Raw genomic sequence first — 18,976 nt, 5'->3', positions numbered from 1 at the left:
TAATCAGTTACCTTGAAAATAAATAAATGGACTTCCCCATGTGCCCCATTTACCTAACAAAAAAATGTAGTATTGCCAATTACATCTTAGTGGTAAGAATACTCTTATTTTTGTTTTTTGGTGTTACTGGACGTTTCCTTACAAAGCAAATGTTAAACTGGTGAGCAGACCTTCTGTTACTAGGCATGGGTGTCCCTTGTCCCCTCTCCAAAAGGGTTTCACAAGGTGAACATTTGACTCCCTTGAAGAATGTAATTTTATGCTGATGGCCTCCAATGGAATTTGCCCAGACCTGGCCTAAGGGACTCTGGTGTAGTTTAACAATTTGAGACCTTCTTAGGACCTAACTCTTACCACTTCCAACTAAACCCTATAGCAGTTTTACTACTTAGGTATCCAAATTATGACACTGAGAAGTTTTTCCTCATATGGACCCTATAATATCTTTCCTTTTTCCTTTTATACCATCATCCCCTGAGAGCTTCTTCTCTTAATTTGTGGGAAGACTAATTCAAAATTCAAATTCAAAATAGTCTCCATTGCTGTCTGTTTATAACACACACACACACATATACACTGAAAAATGTTATGGTAAAACTATAATGCTTCTGGAATGGTGGGTCCCCCTAGGAGTCCTGGCACAGCTTAATTGCTACAACACAGTGCAGTGTCCTTAGTTTTTCCAGTATTTACATCTATTTTTTAACATTACACCTGTATTATATCCAGTGATGCTGCAACTTGGACCCAACTGACTGATGTGTCTTATTAATATCTTATTTAAAAAAATCTAGACTATGAAAGTACAAAATATGATTATTTTGGTTTAATATGATAATATTGGATGCCTCCTAAACATTCTGCACTTCCCCCTTTTTTTTAATAAGGATGTGTTGATCCCATGACTACAGGAAGTAAAGCCTCTGATGCAAGCAGAAAAAGAAAGATAATCAATAATGCTTTGAAATAAACTTGAGTAAAGAAGAAGTCATCTGACGTTTAATTAAAGATGAACAAGCTGCTAAGGTTACGTGCACACAGCCAAAGGACAATTTTTTAAACATGTTTGGTGTAGCACGAAAATGTTATTTTAGCTCAGAAGTCCTTTCAGGTCATTCTTATATATAGATGACAGGAAGTTATTAGCTATGTGTTTTTGGTTAAAAAAAAAATCATATAATTGAAGACATAAATAAATGAAAATTGCAGCCCTGGTGTGGACGCTAAATTAGTGCTAGCAGGGTCATCTTGCCACTCTTCTAAAGATGTCACTTGCTGTGTCAATCAATATCCCTATGTAGTATATAGAAAAGGACAAGTAGGACAATGACATAAGAGTGTGGAGTTTGCCATGTGTTAACCTTTTTTAACAGCTCTGCTAAAGAGTAAAGGACAAGTGGGGCTCAAGTCTGATGGGGAGAGAGGTAAGACTTAGCAACAGTACTTGGGCATTAGATCTGGCCTGGTGGCCATAACAAGTGATGCATAGTTTTAAAAATCCACTAGAGCTAATGTAAGACTGAAAGCGCAAGTATGATGAACTTAGATGTGGTGGAGGCTGTGGGCATGTTTTTGGTTTTTTTCATTAAAGGTACTTGAGTCCAAACACTCGATCTACATTTTTGCACTATTAAGTTTACTGTTGCTTCATTTGTTATAAAATTGTGCCAAAGTGTGTCTTTTGACACATCTGAAGACAATTTAGTGGTAATTTCGGGGTTCCAACAGACTTGATCCCAAAGAATCACATGCTAATACCTTTTGAATGCAGATTTCCAGTAATGATGCCTCCCCCAATGCAAACATTTTAGCTGCAATATGCGAGCTGATTAACAAAGGAACGCTCACACAGTTGCGTTTGTTTTGTCGGACTTGAAAGCAATTGCGCCAGACACAGCGTTGCCCTTGGATTAATTACAGTGGAATTTGTGGGAAAATAACATGACACACTGCACCTGAAATTGCATTTTACAAACAGCACTTACATAATGAAAGGATTCAAGGGCCTTAAAAGATTTATCTCTGAGACCTAATGACTTTTAGTTACTGATAACCTTAGCTAAACAAGGAAATGGAGGCGATTAATTAATTAGCATTGGTGCTAAATTGTACAAGTGAAGTTACACATAACAAATCAATCAAATCTAATATATTGGACAGTCTAATGCAAGTTGGAAAACAAACCCATTTGGGGGTTTTGTAATAAAAGGTGCAAATTTTAATACAGGTCTAGTCTCTACAACAACCAATCAGCAGGTAGCATTTACTCTATGGGTTTACTGCACTCGGGCAAACTTAGTGCCTTTTACATACATATGGGGAAAAGATTTTACTGGTTGTCATTGGTAACTGCAGTTGTGCTGTGTGCAAAATTTTTTAACAAATAGGCCAGTCCAGCCAAACATCCAGCTATACTGAATTACCAGATTAAAAGCCCAATTATGTTCTTGTGGGGTTAAGGTACATAGAAATATGTATGCACAAGTCTTAAAAGTAGCTATGAAACAAAATAATGTTGGTAAAAGAGATGATTTCAGCTTTCAAGGGTGTCACAAATAAGCTTCACAGTTATTAGCCTAAAAGATGTGCAGAAAAAAAAAACAACTGCTGGGCTGCAATTCCCAGTATGCCTTGCATATATAAGAATGAGTACATGAGGATGCTAGCAGATTTCACTGTGTTCAGAAACAAACATATTGCTTATTTTGTCTATTGTCACAAAGAACACAATGTTCTTGCACCTATTCCTCTACTTATCTTATTTGGCAGGTGTGCCTACTGTGGTGTATGAAGTGCAAGGCAAATTCTTGTTCATTATTCCGTTGGGTGCAATAAAGAATTCTTCATTGTAGGTATAAAAATGTATATGTGTATATATATATATATATATATATATATATATATATATATATATATATATATATATATATATATATATACAGAATGAGAGAAAGAATGATAAGAGAGAGTATGTTGTCTACAGTCGCTTTATTGTTCTATAATTACTGACATAGTTTATTCTGTACAGTAAATTACACATTTACAGCATATAGAATGGAATAGCTGCATGTACAACAACCCTATGCATGGACAAATGGTCATGTTTGCTTGCTTGGGTTTCTACAGTAATAATAACTGAGATAAGCATCTCAGCAATAGGAGTAATATTAATTTACTAGGCATGAAAAGTCATGGAGAATATATAGGATTTTCATAAGATGCAACCGGTAAAGCATTCTGAAGACTATTTTCAGTCCCACTGGTAGGTATCCAACTGGCAGCTGCATCTGCTTTCAGCTGTATATGTCAACCCAAGTTCAAACAATAGAATAGATGTATGTCCCAGACCTAATAAGTGTAACCGTGCTGCCAGATTTTTCTACAATCTAATCGTATGGTCGGCAGTGAAACAACTAGATAATTCAATAGTTTGACCATCCAGAAGTAGAGTCAATGATAAAAATGTGGAGACTGTTGTCTTCAGATGACCAGTGTTAAGGATTTGTTTTGGTTTAAGTATTAAGGATTCAGCCAAATTTAATGGCAGCCAGCTGAATGCCAAGGCACTATTCTATAAATGGGGTAGTCTATAAGTGGACGGTGATGGCCTTAAATATTGCTATTTGCTAAAAGGCACCAATTAACAATGTCAGTACTACCACAAAATACATGTTCATTTACTAAAGCTAGGTCCAGCACTTAGAGCAAAAACGGAAACAAATATGTGCTCATTCAAACGCCATACACCTAGTGCTTGCTTAATCTATAGTAGAACTTTACAGCACTTTCCTTGTTGTTGCTACTTTTGTTCATGAGGCACAAAGTGCAGTGCACAGTCAAATAGTGGCATAACTGTATTTAACACTTGCCTTGACCCGGCACTCTAAATTCAGGGACAGAATGTTGCATCGTAGGTTAAAAAAAATGGGCCCAGTTGCTCCAATGTTTTTGCACATTGCACTCCTTTAGTGAATAGTGCCATTTATCCTGTGCTGCTTATTATCTTATATTAAAGTTTGACTAAATACTTTCACTATGATAATTAGGGATGCACCGAATCCAGGATTCGGACGAATCTTTCTGCCCGGCCCAACCGAATCCTAATTTGCATATTCAAATTATGGGCGGCTAGGGAAATCACGTGACAACAAGGAAGTAAAAAATGTTTTCCCCTTCCCACCCCTAATTTGCATATGCAAATCCAAAATAGTGGATTTGTTGCATCCCTAATAATAATAAAGATGTCACCTCTCCTAATCTTTTTTTGAATCTTACCGAATTCCGAAGATTACCGTAGCGGCTGAAGATGGCGCCCGTAAACTCTGATGCCTGAATCTGCACCGAGGGGTTAGTAAAAAGTTAGGGGCATTTGCCCTGGATAACACTAATGTGTAAAAGAAACGGATCCGCACACACACCGATTAGTGCAGTCGGGGATTATCCCCTTTTATTCAGCCAGTGGGTAACACTAAGCCTGGGGGGAGGAGGGTCTATGTAGGGTAGGGGGTAGGGGTTTTTTTTAACTTTTGGGCTTGCTTCTCCTTTAAAGCCAGGAATTCAAAAATAGGTGTCTGCTTTGAGTCCCATGGGAGCAAAACGCAAGGGGTTGGTAAACAACATGTTGCTAACAAGCTACCAGTTGGGATTCACTCTTGTACCTCATTCAAATCAATGTCTATCCCAGGGAGCTTACAGTCTTAGATACCATATATTGATGCACGGATATTAGACACATTATGCCATCATTTGTATCAACAACTCGCAGCATTTGCTGACAGACTTTGGCTGACATACTGGTACGGTTGCCAACACTGGCCGGTAAAAATGAAGGTTGATCCCAATGTTATTAATAGGGAAAAAAGATAAAATATAGGAAGGCCCGTATTTTTTTCCAGAAAAGGTGGCAACCCTACATACTGGGTGTGGGAGATAAATGCTCTTCAGGCAGCAGCAGACGAAGAGCTGCAGTTTTACCAGTGCAGGGCAACACTGCATTATATTTGTATTACTTGAAAAAAAACATTTTATTTTTTATGTTACTGTTCCTTTAATATATGTATTCACTCTTCCATAAATCCGCGCAATATCACGCCCCATTGGTTATTGTTGTTTTGTTTTTCACAAGGTGTCTATCTTCTCACTTCCCCTGAAATCCCTCATCAATTGACTCAGACATTGAGGAAACGTTTCGTATGAGCGGACTGCGGAATCCTGTGCAATTTACACCGCGGGACTCTGACAATTTAAAATCGCATACTCGATTGCGAGGATTTTGAATTGTTTTTTATTTGCTTATTATTATTATTTTCTTTCTTGACTAACCGCCTATGGTTTGGCCGATCATTACAAAAAAAACACCACGGGGCTGTAAGGACATAGCCCTCCCCAAATTGTTGTTTACTTCTCCTCACAACCTGGCGATAGTTTCCCGCCCACTGCGAGAGGCGCAAGGAAAGCCAGACAACCCCGGTGACCAATTACAGCGCGCCAAACGCTCATCTGGCCCGAATCTTAGCCAATAAGCGTAGTCCAAACCCCGCCTTCTTACTACTGGCAGCTTTGCGGCATAGGGGCGCGTCCCTCCCCCCGCAGCCACCAATGAGATAGCTGTTTACATTCTACAGCGTGAGTAAAAAAACAGGCGGGGTGACAGAAGTATTATTATTAAGCCAGCCCGTTTTCATGTAGATTTAGGAAGGGAGCAAGACGATTGGCTACATAGCCTGTCAATGACTTCTCGGAACCTCTTTTTTTTGTTTTCTTCAGTGTTTTATTGGTAGGCAGCGGAGACTCAGTGTGACGCATCCGGGCGGGGTCACGTGTTGTTTTCGCCGTGCTGTTTCCCTCCCCCCTCCAGCTACAGTCTGTCTGTATTGAGTACGCGCGGCAGGAGGATTCTGTCGTCTCCCCCGGTTTTGTTTGGGAGCAAGGAGTTTCCACCCGGCAAGGAAAATGAGCGGAATTAAACACTGACCTCCCGCCGCATCACGTTTAATTCATTGGCAGAGGGAGGAGAAGTAGCGGGTGCCGCAGAGACGAGCAGGCGGTACGGCGCACGCCGGCGGCGGGGTTTCCCAATCCCTCCATGGCGGGTGTGCTGTGTCCTACAGAAGAGGACAGATCCATTCGCGCAGCCGTGAGGATGCTCCCCCCGCAGCCGTGTCCAGATGAGAGCGGCGGATACAGGCGCATGTCTGGACCGACGCTGTCGCAGGTACAGGAGGAACCGGCAGCCGAAACCCCGCAGCCGCCGGCACCCGCCTCCACCGCGGAAGATGATGTGAGGAAACGCGGCTACCTGCGGAAGCAGAAACACGGACACAAGCGCTACTTCGTGCTGCGGAGCCAAAGCCACCTGGGTCCTGCCCGGCTCGAGTACTACGACAACGAGAAGAAGTTCCGGAGCGGACAGCGGAGCGGCTGCCACCCCAAGAGAGTCATCCCGCTGTACCTGTGTTTCACAGTCAGTCGTCGGGCTGATGCCAAGAACAAGCACCTCGTGGCTCTCTACACCAAGGACGAGTACTTCGCTATGGCGGCAGAGAACGAGCAGGAGCAGGACGGCTGGTACCAGGCCCTCAGCGAGCTCATCAACGAGAGCAAGGGCGCCTGCCTGGACACCGAGGAGCTGGAGGAGAACTACGGAACTCTCAGGCCGGGCACTGTCTTCAAAGAGGTGTGGCAGGTAAACGTGAAGCCCCGGGGGCTGGGACAGGCTAAGAATCTGTCGGGGGTCTATCGCTTGTGTCTGTCCAGCAAGGCGGTGCATCTGGTGAAGCTGAACTCGGACGTGGCGTGTGTTCATCTGCTGCTCATGAACATCCGCCGCTGCGGCCACTCCGAGAACTACTTTTTCATTGAGGTGGGCCGCTCCTCCTCCACCGGGGCAGGTGAGCTGTGGATGCAGGTGGATGACTGTGTGGTGGCGCAGCACATGCACGAGACTTTCCTAGACACCATGAAGGCTCTGAAGGCTTATTCGGAATTCAGGCCCCGGAGTAAGAGCCAGTCCTCGGGCACTAATCCCATCTCTTTCATCACCACCAGAAGGTACTTGGGCAACCTGCCCCCCAGTCAGACTGGACTGCAGCAGAGAAGGGCCAGGACTGAGACTGTGGTGGGAACACCCCCCTCTGCTAAAAATAATTCTTTTCGTTTTAGAACCTCCAGTGAAGGAGAGGGTACAATGACCAGGCCTTTCAGGTCTGTGACTGGGAGCCTGAGCCATTTAAACACTGCACGGATTAACCTGGGCAAGCAAGAAGGCGTTGGGAGGTATGTCAGAGCACCTTTTAATTCCGGCTACCACTCCAGGTCGGCCTCGTTGCCCGTGTCGCATTTTCCATCTGCCACCAGCCCTATAAGCGTGTGTTCTAGCAACGGACACGGCTCTGCCTCTGAAACTCTGACCAGGCCATCTAGTTCCTCTGTTTGTGGATCCCCCAGTGATGGCGGATTCATTTCCTCCGACGAGTATGGTTCCAGCCCTGGGGATCTAAGATACTTCCGTGTTCGAAGTAATACCCCAGATTCCTTGGGCAATACACCTCCAATACAGGAAGAAAATACATTAAGTGACTACATGTCGATGAGTGCACACAGCCAGCCAGATTCTAGGGACGATTATATGGAAGCTGATAAATGTTTTAGGAAAAGGACATACTCCCTAACAAAACCCACAAACGCTGCTTCCCAGCAAAAGTCCCAGACTGCTGTTTCATTGGATGAGGACTCTGAAGAGACCAACAAACAGTTTGCCTATGCTGAATCACCAAAGCTGAAAGACAGTAGCCATGTCGAGGATTACAGTAATGGTGTAATAGATTCTGTTTGTAACCATAGCAGAAGGAAAGCCAGTGATGATGGCTACATGCCAATGATGCCTTCTAATTCATATGACAGTGACTACTTGCCCATGGCCCCGAAATCAGTGTCTGCGCCAAAACAAATTAACAGCTGCCCTTCTCAGGTGGATTCAAAAGGGTATATGATGATGTTTCCCGTTAATGGTTCACCTGTCAAAAATGTATTTGGAGGGGCTGCTACTAAAAGTAACATTGAAAAACTGAGCAATGGAGGCTACATGGACATGTCGTACGGGAACTCCATTAAACAGGTTCATGACTCTAGTTTAAATAATAATTCTAGGGGATTGAGTTCCTATTTTTCGCTACCTAGGAGCTTTAAAAGCTTAACTAAGCAGACCAGTGATCACAGTGAATATGTTCCAATGTCCTCCCCTGGAAAGCTGCTACATTTAGGGGCAGAAAATGGAGTGGATGCTTGTACTAATGGAGCAGATCACAATGTAGCTAAGACTGAATTAAAATCTCCCAGTAGCACACTGGATCAACAAGTTAAAAGGCCAACTAAACTTATGCTTGGCATCAGAGGAAGCAATACCATACCACGAATGTTTGATCACTCTGCTTCAGCTGAACCTACTAGTCCTGGAGAGTATATAAACATTGACTTCAGTGATAAAGCAAGTAGTACTCCATGTTCACTATCTGCTGAAGGGTCACCTTCCTCTCTGGGGTCAAGCTGCGACCATCGGCATTCCCCGCTATCTGACTACATGAGCGTGGATATTGATGTACAGTCTCCAAAAGCAACAGCAGATCTGTGTGACTCTTTAACGGACATTTCACCGTATGCATGCACTGTTGTCTCTAGAATGCAGCCAAATGCTGAATATGCCAAGCTTCCCTGCGGTACGGCTTGTGTCAGCAAAACGGACAACAGAATTGATGATTACACCACAATGACTTTTAACATGGCGATGACCCCGCCAAGATCATTTGCCGGCGAAACAGAAAATGGTACAAAAGTGGATAGTCCTTCCTCAATTGTGAATCGGTTGTGTATCGGGGATTTGACCTCTCTCAACGGGGGATTTTCTTTACCAAATCCTTTGCCTGAACCTATGGCTGGACCTAAAGTTATCCGTGCAGACTCACAGGGAAGGCGGAGGCACAGTTCTGAAACTTTCTCCTCTGCCAGTACAGTGACCACTTCCTCATCTTGCTTTACTGAAAGCTCCAAAAGGCACAGCTCAGCCTCATTTGACAATGTCTGGCTCAAGTCTGATGAAAACTGTTGTGAACAAGAGAATAAAATGTCCAGAAATTGCTCGACAGGGTTTCAGAACGGGTTAAACTACATAGCTCTGAGTATGCACGATGGTGTTTGTGAACCAACATCCCCGGCTTGCCATCAGCACCAAAACGGAAGTAGAATTCTGGAAAATGGGGGTTACGTCAGCATCGACTTCACAAGGTCTGACTGTCTGAAGTGTCCCTCTTCTAGAAAAGGTTGGTAACTGATTTTTTGTTTTTCTGTAGTCAATCGCAAACTTTTAACATTTCAGTCATTACTGCTTCATGCTTTGTTTTCTCTGTAATACTAATGCATGACCAAGTCTGTCTTAAAAGTAATGTGCTTAGTCTATTACTGCTGTCCCTATTTCCCCTACTTTCTCTTAACTGCTTACTGGTGAGGTGGCACCTCTGTTTGCATTGCAGGCAGAGTTCTTGCTGTTGAAATAGCTATGTAGTACAGCTGGTGCGTGGGCATCTTGTTTATTTGGCAGTCCCTTTTTAAAGCGTTATTTAACCACCTTTATGCAGCAAGACCAGCTACTAACGGAGACTGACTACTAAGGTTACAGCAGTCACCAACTGCTTCAGTGAAATGTTTTTAGTTTATTAAAGGGATGGTTCACCTGTTAACTTGTATGTTATAGAATGGCTAATTCTAAACAACTTTTCCATTGGTCTTCGTTATTTTATTATGGTTTTTCATTATTTGCCTTCTGACTCATTTTAGATGGGTGTCACTGACCCCATATAAAAATCAAAAAAAAAAAAAAAACGCTCTGTAAGGCTACAAATGTATTATTGCTACTTTTTAGTCCTCGTCTTTCTATTCAGTCTTCTCCTATTTGTCTCTTATTCAAATTAATGCATGGTTGCTAGTGTAATTTGGACACCAGCAACCAGGCTGCTTAAATTACAAACGGGAGAGATGCTGAAAAAAAGCCAAATAACTCAAAAAACACAATAATAAAAAATGAAAACCAATTGCAAATTGTCTCAGAATATCACTCTCTACATCAGTGGTCCCCAACCAGTAGCTCGTGAGCAACATGTTGCTCTCCAACCCCTTGGATGTTGCTCCCAGTGGCCTCAAAGCAAGTGCTTATTTTTGAATTCCAGACTTGGAGACAAGTTTTGGTTGTATAAAAACCAGGTGCACTGTCAAACAAAGCCTCAATGTAGGTTGACAATCCACATAAGGGCTACTTAATGGCCAATCACAGCCCTTATTTGGCATCCCAAGAACATTTTTCATGCTAGTGTTGCTCCCCAACTCCTGTTACTTCTAAATGTTGCTCACGGATTCAAAAGGTTGGGGATCCCTGCTCTACATCATACTTAAAGTTCATTTAAAGGCGAACAACCCCTTTAAAGTTGTGAAATAAACTTCAGCCTGTATAGACAAAGTCTTACTTTGCTACAAAGTCATTAAGAAAATTCACCAGTTTTGTATAATGAGCATGTGTTGTGATTCAATTTTAAAGGAGAAACAAACCCTTGGGAAAAAAACCCTACCCCCAGCCTGGGTGCTACCCCTGGCAAATGCCTCTAACTTTTTACTTACTCCTCCATGCAGGTTCTGTCCAGCGAAATTCACAGGCGCCATCTTCAGCCTCTTCTGAATGAGACCGGCGCTTCGCAATTTTCGTGAGTTTCGGCGCATGAGCAGTTAATGCAGAACAGAAAATTGGTCCAACTCTGCATGTGCCGATTTGCCGGTCTCATTCTGAAGATTACCAAAGAGAAGAAGATGGCTGCTGTGAACTCCTGGACAGAATCTGCACGCAGGGGTAAGTAAAGACTTGGGGGCATCTGCCTGGGGTAGCAGCTATCCTGGGGGGCAGGTGGGTCTATGTAAGGTAGGGTTTTTTTTTATTAAGGGTTTGTTTCTTCTTTAAAAGCCTGTCTGCCTTATATGAAAAGTTATCACTGTCATAAATGTACAAACTGCTGTTACCAGTTATCATAAGAGCTATTGCCATATATAGCATGAGCTTCTCCCCTACTTTAATTCGTAGAGATTTGGGGGGCAGCTTTTTTATACAGCATTGTATATCTCTATTGAACTGCCTCTCCCAAACATCTGTTGGCACCCTTGGGTGTTCGGCAGTTGTTGTTCAGCAGCAGCTGAGAGCCACAACCTGTACATTTGGGTTTTCATTTTGGGTAGTTTGACTTAAAATTAGCATTTATTATCCAGTACTAGACACTACTAGATACTAGTAGTGTTCTGAAATAATGTGCTATTTATTTATTTTGCTTTTTATTTTTTTGGTAGCTTTGCAGAATTGAAACTATCTGGTTTCTAGGCCTTGCTTACCCCAGCAACCATTCAATCTATTATTTGGTTGCTGGTGGACGTGTCCCTAGTGACCAGATAGCAATTTCAGTTGCAGCCTACAGAGAGGCAGAATAAAACATCTTATTATTATATATCTCTTTAATTGTATCCTTTAAGTATCTGAAAGTCACCAATCATATAATGAACAGGTATGGGATCTGTTATCCAGAAAGCTCAGAATTAAGGAAAGGCTGTATTCCATAAGACTCCATTTTTTCCAAATAATCCACATTTTTATAAATGATTTACTTTTTCTCTGTAATAATAAAACAGTAGCTTGTACTTGATCCCAACAAATGTATAATTAGTTCTTATTGGAAGCAAAACCAGCCTATTGGTTTTATTTAATGTTTACATGATTTTCTACTAGACTTAATCTATGAAGATCCAAATTAAGGAAAGATCCGTTATTTGGAAAGCCCCAGTGCCAAAGCATTCTGGATAATAGGTCCCATATCTGTATATGTATGTTGTGTGGCTAGCTTTTATTTGGAATGAGATTTTTTTTTTTAATTAAAGGGGTTGTTCACCCCTTTTTCTACTGTGACTGTTCTTCTAATATTGGAATATTCACTTCCCTCAGCTGTTACAATAGTTGCTAATACTCCAAAGTTGCTGCTGAGAAATGTATCAATTAATGTAGCAAATTGTAACAGTTTAGAGTCTGCACCTGAATTACTGAGTTTTCAGACTGAAACACCAGACAGGAACATTAAACTTAGATTTTGGAAATGACCACCCTGTAACCTAAGGTCACGTTGCATGTATTTTGATTCAGACTTCTTTTCAGTGATGTTACCCTACATCATAATCACGCCTTCTGAACCAATTATCACTTTAAGTAAATGTTTGTTCCTCAAAGATTCAAGCACCCAAAAGTTATAAGGACACATTACTAACAGGCACATTGTTTTAGACCACCTCATCTATATCCATTTCTCATTCATCATAGGGCTTGTTTATGGTTGGAGATGCTGGTTACATTTGTCTATAAACTAACCATACACGGATTTACCCAGTACCCGATAAGGGTGTTGTGGAGTTAGTAACAGCCAATGATTTCAATGGCTTTAAGTGTCACTTTAGAAACTTTCTAAATACAATCAGTTAAAAAATCTGCATTGTTTCTGAAATAATCAAGTTTAACTTCACTATTCCTCTCTCAGCATATGTTTCTCTTCATTCTGTCTTCATGCAGCAGTTGGATGTCATATATTCAATGACAGTTAAGCTGGCCATAGATGTAAAGATTTTTGTAAAAGATCTTTTCGTTATCGTAAGACCACGGATACCTGGAAACGATTTTTTAAGGGGCAGAGGTAAATGTTCGATTTTCAAGCAATTTTTTTGTGTACTTCGACTGGGGAATAGTCCAAATTCGATATGAATTTGAAAAAAATTTAAAAATCAGAATATCGAAATTTATCTCTTTAAAAATTCATCTTCGACCATTCGACATCTAAAACCTGCCAAATTGTTGTTTAAGCCTATCGGGGACCTCCTAGAACCTATTTGGAGTCAATTGGTGGACTTTGAAAAATCTAAGGTTTTTTTGGGGAAAAATTCTAATCGAATTTGGTCGAATTCGCTATTGCTTCAATTCGTACGATTCAAATTTGGCCGAATACGGACCTATTCAATGGAAAACTGATTAGACCATAAACAAACTTCAACTTAATTTCGGTTGGTCTTTTTGAATTTGAATTTCAAAGTTTTTTTCAATTAGAAATTCGACCCTTGATAAATATGCCCCTAAATGTACGTTGTACAATTTGACTAAAAAGACCATTTTATACGATATTGCCAGGAAAACTGAGGGTAGCTGCCTGCTTGGCCCTGCAAACAGATTGCACTGGGACTGACGGATGTCGTAAGAATCTTAATATGTACGATTGTTCGAATCCCACTAACCTCACGATAATTTGACGGATTTGTCGGTTGCACCAACAAAAGATCTTTTCATATATGGGGACCTTTAGATCCAATATATCTTATAGGGGGGCTCCTTTCCTAGCAGATGTATTAGAGCGCACTCAACTGATTCCAGTACAAACAAAATCTAACAAAATAACTGCCTTTTGCACAAATCCTGCATGTAGAGAGACAGGATTTCTGGTGATATTAATAGTGAGCTATAATACATCTTGTAGACAAAAGGAGTCCCCCTATAAGATATATTGGATGATTCATCTGACACCCAACTCCTGAGTGAAGACAAAATGAAGAGAAACAGATGCTGGAAGAGGAATAGTGAAGATAAACTTGATTATTTCAGAAATGGTACAGAATATTTGATTGTATCTAGAAAGTTTCTTATTTCAGTATGCTGAAGCTTTTATATTACATTTTAATTTTTGCGATAGTTCCCCTTCAAATAGAATGAATATTGTATCTCATTTACATGCAGATTACTGGTCTCTGTTGAATTGCTATTGGTTGTGGGGCCAACCTTTCAGTCCTACTAGTGGACAATCTTGCCTATTTTGGCTATATTCCTGCGCACACATCTTTGTCAATCATTAGACCTGTGTTACACGGGGTGACTTTCTGAGCTTTGCCAGGATGCCTCAATCCCCCTCTGCCGCCTCCCTCGTTCAAATTAACTTTAGTATGATGTAGCAAGGGATATTCTGAGATAATTTACAACTGGTTTTCATTTTGTGGTTTTTTGAGTTATTTAGCTTTTTATTCAGCAGCTCCCCAGTTTGCATCTTCAGCCATCTGATTGCTAGGGTCCGTATTACCATAGCAACCATGCACTGATTTGAATAAGAGACTGAAATATGAACAGAAGAGGCATGCATAGAAATAAGAGTAATAAAAAGTAACAATGTGTAGCCTTACAGAGCCTTTGTTTTTCGAGATGGAGTCCGTAAACCCCATTTGAAAGCTGGAAAAAGTCCAAAGAAGAAGGCAAATCAAAAAGAAAAAAAAAAAGACACACATAAAGTTGTTTAGGATTAGCCATTATATAACAATATAAAATGTAACTAAACTGTCATCCTCCCATTTAATGTTAATTGGCAGTCTCCTTGTTTGTTTGCACTGAAAAACATTCTGGGCAGAACTGAAATGCACTCATGTAGTATAGCTCCAGGTAGCCTTGTTAGCGTAATATTCATCACCACCAATGCTTTTTACAATTCTTTTACAGCTAACAGGCTCTAAAAGAAAGCAGTAGTATAAGAGGGTCATATAATTTTGCAATAATCGAGTGTATAACGGTTGCCTCTGTTATGCATGGTATTTTGGAATAGCAATAAACCGAGTGGGAGTTTCTGTTCTACACCCTATCCTGCCTGAAAACACTGTGAAACATGGACATCTCAGCATATTTTGATTTTCAATGTTTTAAGTAGCCTAATACTACAGTTCCCAAACTGCTCCTAAGGGCCCCCCGCCCACTAAATCTGGCGCTGCCAATGTGGCCAATTAAGCTGCAGCCAGTGTGTGAAGCTGAATGAATAGGATTTGCCCGTAGCATTTGATTTTGCATGTACTACTGCAGCAAGCGAAGCGGTCATGCTTGCAGGTCCGTGCTCACTTTCTTTCACTGTTTATGTTATCGTATTTTAGCTCCTAATGGAGAAATGGTGTTTATTGTAGTTGGGACATTAGGCCTTGCTGTACAAGCATGAGTTACACGTAACTTGTGGTGATTTGAGAGGATTAGTAGGTAAATTAGTCAGGCAACTCACCTTGAATTAACTTTTAGTTAAAGGGGTTGTTCACTTTTGAGTTAGCTTTTAGTATGACGTAGAGAGTGATATTCCGAGACAATTTGCAATTGGTTTTCGTGTTTTATTATTTGCGGGTTTCGAGTTATTTAGCTTTTTTTTTTTCAGCAGCTCTCCAGTTTGCTATTTCAGCAATCTGGTTACTAGGGTCCAAATTACCCTAGCAACCATGCGTTAATTTGAATAAGAAGCTGGAATATGAATAGGAGAGGGCATAAATAGAAAGTTTAGTAATAAAAAGCTAAACTAAATAATTTTGCCAGTATTTAATCTCACTTTTAGGGTCTGATTTATTACAAAGTGTACCTCCAAACAGCCTGTTTCTTTGCAGCGGAATCTCCATTTGATTTTATGAGCTCTCTTGATCTACACAGATGCTGTTAAATAGTGTGTTTATATGTAAGACCTGGCAGACCAAATTTACTTACTAAAGCCCTGTTTTTTGGCCTTGACTCCCCAGATGTTTCTGCACTATGCATTCTCTAATCATACAGGGAAGGATTGTGGGAGCTGCAGTGTGTAAACAAGGCCATGGCCAGTCACTCGATCTTCTGAAATAATGTTGTGTAACAGTTTTTCTCTTTGTTTCTTGTTCTCACACACCAGTACAAACTGGGGCTCATTTATCAACACTGGGCAAATTTCCCCTTGGGCAGTTACCTATAGCAACCAATCAGTGATTAGCTTTCTAAAGCCAGCTGCAAGTAGAACAATGAAAGCAGCAGTTTGATTGGTTGCCATGGGTTACTGCCCATGGGCAAATTTGCCCAGTGTTTATAAATGACCCCCCATTGGGTTCGAATTGCCATTCGTAATTTCTGTGTCAATGATTGTTACAAGCTATAGATTATAGAAGCCTTCAGGAATTGTCTCTTACCCATCGCTCATTTGTATTTGCTAATGTGTGACTATTTACTATATAAAGAAGGAAATCCTACCGATCCCATGACTTGACTATTGTTTTATAATATGGGGATATTAGAAGTCAGTTCTGAGCTCCGTCATCTGTACAAACATGCCCGGCCTGCAGCATGGAACTCCTTGCGGACTACTAATATTTTATAATATTGGCTACATGATTACTAAAATCTACAGTGACATATCCTCCCTTATTTGGGGTGAGAACCCCATTTCCTCCTGTATAATGTGCAAGGTGTGTGTTTGCAGCATTCATTTATCATGCATAGACATACAGTCACCATGGCAATTACACAGTGGTCAGCACAGAGTTAAAGTCTTCCGTTATTAATGATGCAAGTAACCCACAGATCAGAGGCTGTTTGGAGCTGCAACTTTTAGTAGAATCCCTTCATCTAATGGTTAATTTGTAACCTTCTGTTATTTCCTGTCTCTTTCATTACAGCTGTAAGTGAACACTAAAAAACACTTTATGGCCTTTCTATAAGTGACATTTTGTGCCGTTCTTTGTCGAGGATTAATTGACTTTATTTGTATTTTATTTTCCCCAGACTGAGTGCATCACCATGGAAACCACACAGAAGAAAGTGTCACCCCAGCCTCTCCGCTGGAGCGCCGACGACTCAGAAGAAACGCGGGGAGAGAACGCGTGAAGTTGTGCTGAATTGGAAATGGATACCTGCTTTCCCACACAGACTTTACTGTACAGCCATTTAAAGCTTATTTTAATGTGTTGGCAAAGGAAGGTTTTTTTGTTTTGTTTTTTTTATCAGCATAATTATTTTTTCGAGAGATGATAAATTCTCATTTGCACATCTTACAGTTTGTATACGAGATCTTGCTGTGCTTCTTATAGCAGTTCTGTCTAAAACGAGGCAGAAACGGGGACATGGAATCCATTTTATGGCTCCGTTTCCACTCGTCGAATCTTTTTAAAATGGTGCCCGCTTCGGTCCCTCGGGCGGATAAAATCTGGGTAACGGATTTACTCACAGAACAGCAACTGTCAGCTTGTTAACGACCTATATATTCGTTCTACTTTTCTGGTACAGAAGAAAATATTAAATATGTAAAGTTAAGAAATATTTTGAAAGTTTTAAAAAAAAAACATTTTTTTTTTTTTAAAGTCAAAGTATATGTATTTTACTTGATCTATATTCTGGAAATATGCCTCAGAGAATGAACAAAGATGCATTTTTCTATGGTACGTGACTTGGAATATCACAGAGCTTCTGTTTGCGTGAGCCCCGGTCATTTTCTCCTCTAAGTTATTCCCATACGTTCACCCCCCTCGTCTTTTTTTTTTTTTTTTTATTCCTACGTACATCCAATTTTGCAACTTCCCGTGAGCAAAACAAAGACTACAGTATTAATTGATACCTATAGGCCCTGGTGTATACAATCGGGATAAATTAAAAGGATGGAAGGTACTTTCTAACTGTCGATCCACGACTTTAACGAAATGTAGCATTACATCTAACTGCTCTGAAAGGAAACGGATTTTAATAGTGAGGTGGCATTTGTATGGATATTGATGGCGTATGAGGAATACAAATGTGGCAGCACAGTTTTATGTGAATTGCAAGAACCATTTAAACAGGTGTTTATGTTTTTTGGTTAAGGCCTTACACTGAGAAGAACTCTGGCGCTGCATGAGCTCGGTGACTAGTGATTAATGTTTGCCGATATTTTTTATTTTTTAAAGTGTCCTCTACATCATTTGGTTCAGTCCTGCTTCTCCCATGTCAAAGCTTAATACGGTCACTGTGAAACCAGGAGTATGCTCTGGCTATACCCCTTGAAGGCCAGTATGGAACAATTCTGACAGTTTTACCACTACACAAAATGATTATGGGAGAGACACTTGACTAGGACTGATCTGACTGGGGACCATCAGTACGAATAGAACGGATAGAATTTGGTCGTATTTGCTGTGATTAGGGCGACTGGTGAATTGAATATCAGGTTAAGTTACTGATGGCAGGTCCTGCCTTTCTTACTGAGCAACTTGCAGTACAACAATTGGCCATTTTTTTTTCTGTTCCATAGAAAACAAAGCACCACACCCTTCCACTTCATCAGCATTTAAGCTTCAGTATGATGTTAGCGGTATTTTTGTACTAAAAAAAGAAACTTTTAAATAAGCACTTAAAGGCTCCATTTAGGTGTGATCAATAGATCCAGATTGTACATATATGAGAAAATGTAAAGAACTGATTTATGTACCAAAAAAAAAAAAAAATATTCAAAATGTGGATGCGTTCAAACAGAATATACCGAATGTTTTTTTTCCCCGCATTAATTAACTGGCGGTCTGTTGTGGCTCGCTGTAGGTTATCAACTATTCTGTCTTCACTTTAACACAAATTTTTTAATGGAATTGAACAGTTGTCTTAATGCCCCAGACCCAAAATCTTTGCCCCGCCCCCCCTTCTCCCTCGTGATCTTGCAGCTGCCAGTTCAGATCTCAACAACCTCAACCTTAGGTTTATGTGAGTGTGTTAAAACAGGTACAGCATAAAATATGCAATCTCTTTAGTTTACAAACAAACAAACAAAAAACTAATTTATTCAGTATTGTGCTGGAATATAACTTGGGAGTATGTAAGCATATCACTAGATATTATCTTCCAGCTGCCAGTTTATGCTGCTGTATAGTTTAAAAATTTACCAATGATGGAAGAAATGTTTTTTTTTTTTGTCCTGTAAATTTAATTTCATATTTGGGAGTTATTTTGTCTGTACAAATTAATAAAAGAAATGGTTGGTACTGTTTCCCTTTTGTTGTCATTATTTCCTATTTATGTGGGGTCTCAGACTTCTGTTTGTATCCTGAATTTTTTGGGTGCAGTGAAACATTTATTCTTTCCCCTTTGGCTTGT

The 18,976-nt window shown here is 40.5% G+C and overlaps 1 protein-coding gene across 2 annotated transcripts; it reads left to right on the top strand.

Annotated features, from left to right (window-relative positions):
• Positions 1–4,911: 4,911 nt before the first annotated feature.
• On the top strand, positions 4,912–18,869 carry irs4.L (insulin receptor substrate 4 L homeolog). Of its 2 annotated transcripts, XR_001932551.2 has the most exons (3): positions 4,912–9,314; positions 12,638–12,758; positions 16,646–18,869. XR_001932551.2 is itself a non-coding variant. In NM_001095193.1 (2 exon segments), coding segments are annotated over 2 exon segments (3,234 nt in total). In that variant the 5' UTR covers positions 5,875–6,085; the 3' UTR covers positions 16,651–18,336.
• Positions 18,870–18,976: the final 107 nt, after the last annotated feature.

Source organism: Xenopus laevis, chromosome 8L (assembly GCF_017654675.1).
Source record: "Xenopus laevis strain J_2021 chromosome 8L, Xenopus_laevis_v10.1, whole genome shotgun sequence".
Classification (NCBI taxonomy): Eukaryota; Metazoa; Chordata; class Amphibia; order Anura; family Pipidae; genus Xenopus; species Xenopus laevis.
This window is presented reverse-complemented; position numbering and strand designations above follow the sequence as displayed.